The 12,051-nt window shown below is 58.1% G+C and overlaps 2 protein-coding genes across 6 annotated transcripts in view; both read right to left on the bottom strand.

The window, feature by feature from the left end:
• The window catches only part of ARHGAP30 (Rho GTPase activating protein 30), a 54,265-nt gene extending 53,151 nt beyond the window's left edge, over window positions 1–1,114 (bottom strand). For all 3 annotated transcript variants that reach the window (XM_039512072.1, XM_039512073.1, XM_039512074.1), the window contains exon 1: window positions 571–1,114. In XM_039512072.1, coding sequence (XP_039368006.1) covers window positions 571–679 — 109 coding nt within the window. In that variant the 5' untranslated portion in view covers window positions 680–1,114. The remainder of the gene's footprint in view (window positions 1–570) is intronic.
• A 4,696-nt stretch (window positions 1,115–5,810) lies between these two features.
• Window positions 5,811–12,051, bottom strand: part of NECTIN4 (nectin cell adhesion molecule 4) — a 44,291-nt gene continuing 38,050 nt past the window's right edge. For all 3 annotated transcript variants that reach the window (XM_039512189.1, XM_039512190.1, XM_039512191.1), the window contains exons 7-9: window positions 11,712–11,790; window positions 10,759–10,848; window positions 5,811–9,552 (exon numbers count right to left, since the gene is read on the bottom strand). In XM_039512189.1, the coding sequence (XP_039368123.1) occupies window positions 9,286–9,552; window positions 10,759–10,848; window positions 11,712–11,790 (436 nt within the window). In that variant the 3' untranslated portion in view covers window positions 5,811–9,285. The remainder of the gene's footprint in view (window positions 9,553–10,758; window positions 10,849–11,711; window positions 11,791–12,051) is intronic.

Genomic DNA, 12,051 nt, shown 5'->3' with positions numbered 1-12,051 from the left:
AGCCCAATGCCTGGCACGACAGGGGCCTGTGACGGCTCAGGGCCGGCCCCACACCTGGCACAGCGGGGCCCTATGATGACTTAGGGCTGGCCCCATACCCAGCACAATGGGGCCCTGTGATGGCTCAGCCCAATGCCTGGCACGACAGGGCCCTGTGATGGCTCAGGGCCGGCCCCACACCCGGCCCAATGGGGCTCTGTGATGGCTCAGGGCTGGCCCCATACGCCGGTGCAGCCTTGATTCAGATGATACGTGAGACCAGGACTCTGCAATACTGGCTCAAAGCTGCACCTGGAAGGCTCCTGTTCCATCTGCCCAGGCTGGTCTCAGGCAGCAAAGCGGGAGGCTCAGGAACACGCCCAGAGAGGCTCAGTGCAGAGGCAAGCGGATGTTCCCAGAACTGCTGGCGGCGAGGATGGCTCTGTGCTGGAGACACCAGCCCAGCAGGACTGGGGCTCCGGGAGGGTCCCCACCCAGCAATGGGTCAGCACCCAGAGAGGTGTCTCCTGGCCCCATTCCCTGCTGCCGCCCCCTGGAAGTTCAGCCGCCGGAGATGCAAACCGCCCTTACCTTCCTGGCCAGAGTGTTGGAGGTGCTCCAGCAGGTCACACCCAAAGACCCGGTCCTTGGCTGCTCCTTTCCGTTTCACCTTCTGCCGGGCTTTCATGGCGAGAGACATGGGGATGGTTGGAGCAGCCCGGGGGCTTCCGGGCTCTAACGCACAAGCCCCAGCCCTTCCCGCTGGGACCACCTGGCCCACATGGGGGCTGGGCGGGCCGGTGAGGAAATCCTCAGCCCACGGCCCCTTTGATGGCTGCCATTCACCGAGCGGCCCCGGGGGAGGTGTCTCTTCCTCAAATCCACCCCATAGTCGCCTCTACAGCATCAACCTCTGGCTGCCGAAATCTTCGCTTGGGCTGGATCCAAACGAGAAATCAGTCCAGAGAGCGTCTGTGGCCTGGGAACGAAGCCCCGAAAGCCTAGCCCCAGGGTGTGGGGAGCCCCCGGCCGGGCGGCTCAGCAGCGGAAGCAGCACCCAAGAGAGGAAGCTGCCGAGGCCCAGGCCTGACGTAAAACTCGTTGCACCGTTGCACTCCTGTTCGCTGTCAGGGCTGGGGATCGGCACCCGGCAGGAAGTGAGTTCTGCTGCCTCCAAGCTGACTTCCTGCCCAAGCATCTTCAAGAAACCACAGGGTGCAAAACAAATACCACACACACACAGACCCACCCCCCCGGGGTCGCATGCACACCCATGGACGGGAATCTAAAGCCGGCACACATGGATTCACACCTATGGCCTGTCAGCCTCAGACACACGGAGTCACTCACCCACGCATCGGCTCCCATGCACACATGGACTAACATATACATAGACTCACACACAGATTCACACAACATGGAATGGGATCCAAATCCAACACAAGACACACACACTGCCACACGCACAAACACCTACAGAGAGTCACACATGCACACCTTGGAAATGGATCCAAATCTAATACACACGAGTTACAAACACAAGGGATCCAAATCCAACACACACAGACACCGAGTCACACCCCCGCCCTTGGAATGGGATCCAAATCTAACACACACGAGTCACAAACACAAGGGATCCAAATCCAACACACACACCAAGTCTCACACACACACACACACACACACCCTTGGAAAGGTATCCAAATCTAACACACACACGAGTCACAAACACAAGGGATCCAAATCCAACACACACACCAAGTCTCACACACACACACACACACACACACACACACACACACACACCCACCCCTTGGAAAGGTATCCAAATCTAACACACACACAGACACTCACACACCCAAGTTTTGATGCTGAGTGGTGTCTTCTCACCTTCTTCTTCCTCGATACCAGACCTGTGGTCTTAGACTCTTGTCAACCCTTTGTTAGCTTGGGCGAGAGCGGTGCTACTACAGGCCACCTCCCTGGATGGAGGCCCCTCTCGGTTCACTTCCACATCGGGAGAACTGGGGATGACACAATTCCTGCGTGTACCAGTAGGGGCGCCCTTAGGAACCAGTCTTCGCGTGGGTCACCAGGCCGCGGTGCTGGGTGCTGGCAGAGTGGAGACCCCAGGCACTCTCCACAGGCAGGAGAGCATCCCTCAGCCCAGGCAGGGTTACTGCCTGGAGGAAGGGGAGTTCAAAGGCTAGCAAGGCCCGTGCTAGTGAGAGGCAGGTAGAAATGCATTGGAAAGCGCCAGCAGCCTGCTGCACGGCGCGCCAGGGAGCGATCTGTCCTCGCTTTAGCTCTCGTACACGTTTAACAAACTCCCTTGGAGTGAGGGTGGGAACAGCAGGTTTCGACCCACGCCCGCCCGCCCCCACCGCTGCTCCAAGGCAGGAGCTGCTCTACCTTTTTGGAAGCCAAGGGAGGCTGGCCCAGATCCCAGCTCTCAAGAGTTTCCTCAGTTCCCTTTATAGAGCTGAGGGCTCCCACCGTCCATGTCGCCGCTCAGTCCTCCAGCGCCAGCCTCCCCCTCGGCCCCTAGCCACGGATGCTGCACACCGGGAAGATGCTGCATGACACAGGACAGGGATCGGCTCTTCCAACAGCATCGACTTGGGCTTGGAAGGAAACATTTCCATTGGCCCTGAGACTTTGACACACACTGATACACACACACACACACACACACACACACAGAGATACACAGATACATAGATACAGATATACACACACACATACACACAGATGCACAGACACACACAGATACACACACATTGATACACATATACAAATACACATATACAACTGATACACACACACACTGATACACATACACAGATACTCATCATATACTGATACACACACACACAGATACTCTCATATACAGACACACAGACACAGATACTCGTATACAGATACACACACACGGATACATATACACACACACTGATACACAGATATACATACACACAGATACTCATCATATACAGATACACACACGGATACATATATACACACACGGATGCACATGCACACACAAATACTCATATACAGATAAACACATACACTGATACACACATGCACACACTAATACACACACATACACTGAAACACAGATACACACACAGAGATACTCATCATATATAGATGCACATACACACAGAGATACACAAATGCACACGGATACATACACACACACACACATGGATACATGCACACAGATACATATACACACACATGCACATGGATACATACACACAGATATTCATCATATACAGATACACACACACGCATACACACTCATCATATACAGACACACACACACACAGCTACACCTCCCCCCCACACACACAGATACTCATCATATACAGATACACACACACTGATACACACATACATGGATACACACACACAGATACTCATCATATACAGATACACACACTGCTACACACAGATACACATACTCACACATTGATACGCATACACATTCATCATATACAGCTACACACACACACACACACACACACACACACACACTTTGACACCCACCCATCCCTGCAGCCACACTGCAGAGTGGTCGTGTTAGCAGCTGACGGGTTGGGCTCACTTGGGCTCTACCACGTAGCCCTGCAGGAGTGGCCAGCTTGAGTGCCTGGCACCACTACACCCGAGGGAGGGGCTTGTGCGTGTGGACGAAAGGCGCGTTGCCAGAACACAAGCTGACTTTGCAGTGAAGACAAACGCACTCCCAGATGCAATTGCAAGTCCATGGGTCCGGAGCTGATGCATCCGAGGGTGCTGAGGGAGTTGGCTGATGTGAGTGCAGAGCCATTGGCCATTATCTTTGAAAATTCATGGTGATCAGGGGAGGTCCCAGACAACTGGAAAAAAGGCAGCTATAGTGCCCATCTTTAAAAAAGGGAAGAAAGAGAACCCGGGGAACTACAGACCGGCCAGCCTCAATTCAGTCTCCGGCAAAATCATAGAGCAGGTCCTCAAAGAATCCATTTTGAAGCACTTGGAGGAGAGGCAGGCGATCAGCAACAGCCGACATGGGCAAGTCATGCCTGACCAACCTGATTGCCTTCTCTGATGAGATAACCGGCTCTGTGGATATGGGGAAAGCGGTGGACGTGATATATCTTGACTTTAGCAAAGCTTTTGATACGAACAACAAGGAGTCCGGTGGCACCTTAAAGACTAACAGATTTATTTGGGCATAAGCTTTCGTGGGCAAAAAAACCTCACTTCTTCAGATGCTTGGAGTGAAAGTTATGGTCTCCCACAGTATTCTTGCCAGCAAGTTAAAGACGTATGGATTGGATGAATGGACGATAAGGTGGATAGAAAGCCGGCTAGACTGTCGGGCTCAACGGGTAGTGATCAACGGCTCAATGTCTAGTTGGCAGCCGGTATCAAGCAGAGTGCCCCAGGGGTCGGTCCTGGGGCCAGTTTTGTTCCACATCTTTATTAATGATCTGGATGATGGGATGGATTGCACCTTCAGCAAGTTCGCAGATGACACTAAGCTGGGGGAGAGGTAGATACACTGGAGGGTCGGGATAGGGTCCAGAGTGACCTAGACAAATTGGAGGATTGGGCCAAAAGAAATCTGATGAGCTTCAACAAGGACAAGTGCAGAGTCCTGCACTTAGGACAGAAGGACCCCATGCACAGCTACAGGCTGGGGACTGACTGGCTAAGAAACAGTTCTGCAGAAAAGGACCTGGGGATTACAGTGGACGAGAAGCTGGATATGAGACAGCAGTGTGCCCTTGTTGCCAAGAAGGCCAACAGCATATTGGGCTGTATAGGTAGGAGCACTGCCAGGAGATTGAGGGAAGTGATTATTCCCCTCTATTCGGCACCGGTGAGGCCACACCTGGAATATTGCGTCCAGTTTTGGTTCCCCCACTACAGAAGGGATGTGGACAAACTGGAGTGTCCAGCAGAGGGCAACGGAAATGATTAGGGGGCCTGGGCATATGACTTACAAGGAGAGGCTGAGGGAACTGGAGTTATTTAGTCTGCAGAAGAGATGAGTGAGGAGGGATTTGATAGCAGCCTTCAACTATCTGAGGGGGGGTTCCAAAAGGGATGGAGCTCAGCTGTTCTCAGTGGTGGCAGATGACAGAACAAGGAGCAATGGTCTCAAGTATCAGTGCGGGAGGTCTAGGTTGGATATTAGGAAACCCTATTTCACTAGGAGGGTGGTGAAGCACTGGAATGGGTTACCCAGGTAGGTGGTGGCATCTCCATCCTTAGAGGTTTTTAAGGCCCGGCTTGACAAAGCCCTGGCTGGGATGATTTAGTTGGGGATTGGTCCTGCTTTGAGCAGGGGGTTGGACTAGATGACCTCCCGAGGTCCCTTCCAACCCTGATATTCTATGATTCTAACAAAACTACACACGTAAAACATACAAGTATGCGCACACACACACTCACATGCATGCAAACACACAAACTCACATATGCATACATAAATCATACATGTAAATGCAATCACACATGTAAACACACAATCACAAGCGCATGTATGTACAATCACATGTATATGACCATGTAACTATATGTACACACACACAAGTCACAGGTCTCTCTCGCTCCCTCTCTCTCTCTCTCTCAGTCTCACACAACCCTGCCATGGGCACCAAACCCAGTCACTGCCCATGTGGGTGAAAGCCAAGTGCTCACACTGATCATTCCTTTTCTCCGCTCCTCCAGGCCATTTCTTTGAGGTTCTCTGGTCTCCGCCCTGCCCGTTCGGCTGCTTCAGCCAGGCCAGGAGCCCCCAAGGAGACAAGCAAACGGGACTAACTCAGAAGTCCCAGGCTGCCAAATGGGGAATTTATTTACGAAACCAGCAGTGCATATAACAAAAAAGAACGCGCATATACATCTATATACACATAGATAGGGGGCTCTATATACACACACATTTACAGAACATGGAATCCCCTCCGCTAACTCCAGAGACTACCCACAAACCCCTCGGAATAAAAAATGCAACACAATCAAGCCATCCCTGCCCCTCTGAAATCGACCTGGGCTAGTGCCCAGCGTTGCTCTCGGGAGATGGGTATTTCCTTCCCCGCCAAACCCGGAAAACCCGGGCTCAGGGAGATGGATGCTGGCAGCCAGCCTGTTTGTCTGTGCTTCTCTGCCGCTGGTGGCTTTGGAGACAGGACTCCAAATTGCACCTTTGGGATTTTTTTAAAACCTGATTTCCTTTCCTTTCCCAAGCCAGTTTGAAGGTAAGAACTTTGGGGCGCCAGACGGCAGGGGGCCGGGGGCATGGCAAAGCCAGCTACTAGCACCAGGGCTTGCCTTTAGCTGAAGGATCAGGTATTGGCCATTGGTGGAAGTGGGATGCGGGACATGGAGTCTGTGCCAATAGTCCCAGAAGTCAATGGAAAGACGCCCATTGACTTTGGTGGGCTTTGGATTGGGGCCTAGACGAACCCGTGGTCTGGTCCAATCTCACAGGGGGTGAGGAGACCAGATGAGACGGGCCAGGGGTCTGAGCCAACGCAGCAAACCCAGCGTGGAAAAGCCCCATCCCCACTCCTCCACTTTCCCGTCTCTCTCAGCTCCCCTAGGGCCCAGCCTCTGCCCCTCGTCCCGCTGGCCAGGCAGATAGGGAGCATTACCTGCGTACCGAGCAGGACTCTCTTGGAGCCCTAACTCCACCCCTGCAGGGGTTTTACCTCGGAGCCGGGTTAGGCCGACGCTCATTGCTTTAGACCCCACCACTCTAGGTCTTTCTTGCCATGAGAGTGGCCCACGGAGGGGCAGCAAAACAGAGAACTAAACCATACATACAAACGTTATAAATATTGCCACCAGGGGGCAGCAGCATTCCACACCAGGCCAGACTAGGCCTGGAGTATCTTGGTCTGATTCCCGGTACCCACCACCAGGGACCAGGATCCAAATCCGTCCCCGGCGCCCTTCCATGGACATCACGCTGCGGGAGGATCCACCCGGCCTGACGCCAAGCCCAGCCACGCCTCCAGGCCACATGTGCTCTCCCGTTAGGGTGACCGGATGTCTCGATTTTATAGGGACAGTCCCAATTTTGGGTTTTTTTTCTCATACAGGCTCCTATTACTCTCCACCCCCGTCCCAATTTTTCACACTTGCGGTCTGGTCACCCTACCTCCCGCTGTCGGGGACGGGGTCTGCTCTGGAGGGGCCCTCCCCAAAATATTGGATGTGGGGCGAAGAGCACACAGAGCCTGATCCAAAGCCCGGGGGGTGTGGGGGTGTCAATAGCAAGGCTCCGGTTGGTCCCTCGGTGGAGCCACGAGTTGCCCTCCTGTGCAGACCTGCAGCATCAGCGTCCCGTGGGGATGAACCAGCCTCTTTGCCAATGACCAGATGGGGGAGAGGTTTGCCACCGACTCCGAGGGGAGCAGGGTGGGGCCACCTTGGGGGAACCGTGACCCAGCATCCCAGGGTCACCGAACCGTTGTTCTGTTAAGGAATTAGACAAATGGACCAACTTCCCCCCCTTACAAAAACTTCACCCCCGGTGAGTGTTGGGCCTGCCAACGGGCCCCTACCCCAACGGGAATAAGGCCATTTCTGGGCAGGAACAGCCCTCGGGCTTCAACCCCAGCTGCTCTGCCAATGCCAGCACCCTGCATGGGCACAGAGGAAAGTGGGACCCGGGGCTGCAATGATCTGGTCATAGTGCACCGGGGCTGGGAGAATGCCCTGGGCCCAGGTTCAAACCTGCTGGGGTCCCACTGGGGCTAAGCCTGTTTGTACTCTGCCAAGGAGAGAAACCCCAGGGGAAGACTTGAACCCAGCCCAGCTGTGTAACCCAGCAGGTGTCACCCACCCCCAGCTGCTGGGCCCGGCCGTGCAGTGCCTGATGCTGCTCAGGGGCCTTCGCCTTTCGGTTCACACTCGGCCTGTTAGCTCTGCAGGTCCCCAGTTCAATCCCTGCTCCCGACGGCACAGGCACACGGGGTGGGGCTTGGCTGTGGGGGGCTGGGGCTGCCCCTTTCACTAACCCAAGGGTTTAAAATACTTGTGCATTACACTGAGGTGGGGGAGGGGGAAGCCCCATGGCTTTAAACAACCAGGAAAAAAACCTTTGGTGAACTCGAACCCTCTCAAAGTATTTGGAGACCGTCAGAGACCCGCTCCCCATCCCAGGACCAGAGGAGTTTTACCTCCATTAAACCACCCAGGGCAAGCACCCCTGAACCCCGGCTGGGCCCAGATTAGCTCCTGGGGCCGGGCCCCGTGGCGCTGGGGAGGCCAGGGGGGCAGCGTGTTCTCAGCAGCCCCATCTGTAGCTGTGGGGAGGGAGCTAGAGGGCCGAAAGAACCACAGGGTCTGTCTGGGTCCCTCAGTTTTGGTCCAGACCCTCCCACACCCCAGTGTTCGTCGCAGCCCGGCCGCAGGGGCGCCGCACCCATCATGCCAAGATGCCGAGCCCCATGGGGCGGGCTGTGTGCATGGGGCTGAAGCAGGCGCTTGGGTTCTTCTTGCCCTGCAGGTGGCGCCGATTCCGCCGCCCCCAAGTGCCCCTGCTGGGGTGTCTCCATGGTCACTTGCCCTTTACGCCAGTCCGCCCGCGGCCATTGGTGGGCACCGCAGAGCACGGAGACATCCCAGGAATGGCACAGGAAGCCGGGGGCTCTCCGGGGAGCAGCATGGGGCGGCCTGTCCCCAGGGTCGCCCAGAGGACAGACTCGGCAGAGGGCTGGGGTCCCACCCGTGCACCGTGCCAGGGGGGCGCGTCTCCAAGTGCCGCCGGGGCCACATACAATGGCTCTGACAGCGCCCCCTACAGGAGGCAGCGTAAAGTGCCCTCCCCACCTCTGATCCCACAGTCGTTACCCCCCGTCGGGATGTAGGCAGCCCCCCAAGCCGTCAGAGCCGATCCTGGCTAGTCCTGCCTCTGGGGATAGAGAGGACAGGGCAGGCAGGTACCATATCCTCCAGCCCCACTGCGGCGAGGGTCGGAGGGAGGAGCTGACTTGTGAGCAGCATGGGGCCCTCGGGGCCAGCCAGGAAACATCCCATGCAGAGAAGCTAGGAGGCTGTTGCATGAAGCAAGGACCAATGTGGGGGGCAGGAGACCCCCCATTGGCCAGGGGCCCTTTTGCCCCACAGTGAACCTGATCCGCCCTCCCCAGAAATCCAGAGCCGGGACAGGCTGTCTGTACAAGGGCTCAGTGGGTCAGTCCCAGCGGGAGGGGCTGGCAGGCTGCCGGGGGCATCCACGTGTCCAGGGCCCGGCCCTGCGCGGCACCAGGCCAGTCTGTGCCTGTGGCCCCGGGCTCACACCAGGTGGCCCCGCCCGTTGATGTAGATGCCGTTGGTGGTGGGCTTGGCCCGCAGGGTGCCGTTCTCCTGCACGAAGTGGGTCATGGCCGCCTTGATGGTGTTCTCCTCCCGCTCCTCCTCCTCTTCCTCCTCCCTCTCTTTCTCCTTCTCCTCCTTCTCCTCCTCCGGGGCGGGCGCTGGGGCCGGGGGCTGCTCCGTCTGCGTCTCAATCTCCCGCACCGTCGACAGGGTGGAGTAGCTGCGCCCTTCTGCCTCCTCGCTCTGAGCCGGGGGAGACAAGGGCTGAGCTGGGGGGAGGGAGTCCCCTTCCCGGAACACCTCCTCCCACCCCCACCCTGCGGCTGCTCGTTAATCCCTGGGGAGATCCTGGGGCAGCCACTGGGTGGCGCTGTAGCTAGGGACAGGGCTGTCTAGCCACTGGCTGAGCAGAGCAGGTCAGGCCTCGGAGGAACAGCATTTCCCCCCCCCCCACACACACCCCTGCTGGGAAACCCTCTCCCCTCCTGGGGAGAGCCACAGGAGTCCGAATATCCATTGTCAGTGCATGACTTGTGGTCCTCCCAGCCCAGGCCAGTAGGGGTCAGCGTAACCTCAGCCAGCTCTCTGGGTGCAGCGGGGGTCTGAGCACAGCTCCCCTTTGCTCTGCCAGGGTTCAGGGCCCGAGGCACCAGGGCTTTGCTCTGGGCTGAACTGGGATGATGGTGAGCATTCATGCAAGTGGGTGGGGGTGGGCGTAGGCTGGACGGGTGTGCGAGCACTGGGGCGGGGGGGGTGGGGGGCTTGTGAGTGTGAGACGCACGACTGTGTCCCCAAGCGGAGGTGTGTGGGTGTGTAAGCCAGCGGGTGTGAGGATCTGTGTGAGGAGGGATGCGTGTGAGGGTGTCTGGGTGTGAGCTAGCGTGAGCATGTCCACACGTGTGCCAGAGCAGGGAGCCCGTCTCCGCAGGCCCGTGGGGGCCGTGTGGCCCTGCTGTCACTGCCCGCAGCAGGTCTCTCTGGGCGCGGCCTTCTCCCGCCTGCTGGAAGTGCCAAGGGGCCTGTGGCTGGCGCAGCACCGGCCGATGGCAGAGGGCGACAGGTGTCCAGGCTGCTTGGCATCAGGCCGATACATGATTCATGTCTCCCTGGCTGCACATGGGGCTTTTCACTAGGGACCACCTGCCCCCCAGGCCACATCCCTGCTAACCAGCTCCTTTAGCCCATCCTCAGCAGCGTTGGCCAGGGGGAGCCACGGGGAGGTGCATCATGGGGGCCTGGACCATCGCTTTCCAAGCCACCAGCTGCAGGGGCTCCAAGGGACGCCAATCCCCATCCGACTCCTGACCCCACGGGACTCTGCATGGGGCTCCCGCGGCCACCTCCCCGGGGCCGCGACTCCGAGCTCAAAGGGAATCAGCAGAGGACAGGAGCAACGGGAGCCGCCCTGCAGGGCGAGCTGAGAGGGCCCCCCCCAGGGCCGCGCCTCACCAGGACGGAGCAGATGCTGGTGCCGCGCAGGCTGTCCCCCCGCAGGCTTCCCTGCCGGCTGTCCCCCCGCAGGTGCAGGGTTTCCTCTGTCTGAAAAACAGAGAGAGGGGGAGGGTGACAAACGCCTGGTCCCGGCAGCCTCTCCCCCGCCAGGGCCAGCCAGGGCAGGGCGAAAGGGGCAGGTTGCCCCAGGCCCAGGTTCGAGGGGGCCCCCCGAGCCCGTGGCATTGGAATCAGTGGCGCTGCGGCACCGGGTGCCAGGACACAAGGCTGCTCCTTGGATCAGACCCATCGCGCTGCAGGGGCAGCCGGGCCGAAGCTGAGCGGCACTGCGACCCCGCGTGCTGGGTCCCCATGCCCCACACAGGGAGCCAGGCCCAGGCCCACGGGACGGGTGAGTCACCACTGCAGGGTCCTTGCGGGGCGGGCTCTGCCCCCAGCCCAGTACCTCCCGTCAGTGTCTTTGCACCCGCGACCAGGGTTCTTCTTCTGTCTCCAGGGTCATTTTGGGGGGCTGGGGGGAGCTCGGTTTCAGATTTTGCCCTGGGAACCCAAAAACCTGCCCCCAATTACCTTTATAGGGCCGAGTAGCCGCCCCCAGTGATCCTCTATGGGGCCAGGCAGCTGCCCCCCAGTGACTCCCTCTGGGTCCCAGGCAGCTGCTCCCCCGTGACCCCTACGGGCTCTGCATAGCAGTCCCCAGTTACACTGCATGCGGCCTGGGCCCCCATGGGGTTGGACTGCCCCGTCTACCATCCCCAAACTTCACTCGTCTTTCCACATGTTTCCTGCAGGGGGTGCCGGGTTCTTTACTGAGCCAGCTCCCCTGCAAATCGGATGGGGAGAAAATTCATCATAATTGTGGGTGTGGGTGTGGGTGTGGGGGCTGAATATCCCCGCCAGTGCCCCACTTCCTCCCCATTGGGCTCGGCCCACTCTCCTGGCCCCCTCACCTGGTTCCGGGTGCTGGCGCTGTGGCTGGAGTACAGGCGCCGGATGGAATTCTCCCTCGTTAGCGTCAGCTCCTCCTCGCTGCCGGGTAGAGAGACACGAGGGTGAGCAGTGAGATCCGCATCCTGGTCAGCCCTGGGAGCCCCGTGGCCTGGCTGAGCTGTGTGCTCTCATCAAACCCCCTGGCTGGGCCTCCTGAGACCTGCTCCCAGCCTCCTGTATCCTGGCTGGCAGAGGTTAGCGCAGTGATAAGGGAAGCCTGGGGCTCGATTCCTACCAAGAGCAGCCTGAGGCAGGATCCGGGTGCCAGAGTTTAGGTGGCTGCCCAGACAGGGGCAAGGA

The sequence above is a fragment of the Mauremys reevesii genome, linkage group 24, assembly GCF_016161935.1.
Source record: "Mauremys reevesii isolate NIE-2019 linkage group 24, ASM1616193v1, whole genome shotgun sequence".
NCBI lineage: Eukaryota > Metazoa > Chordata > Testudines > Geoemydidae > Mauremys > Mauremys reevesii.
The sequence above is the reverse complement of the archived record's forward strand: the minus strand, read 5'-3'. Positions and strand labels throughout refer to the sequence as shown.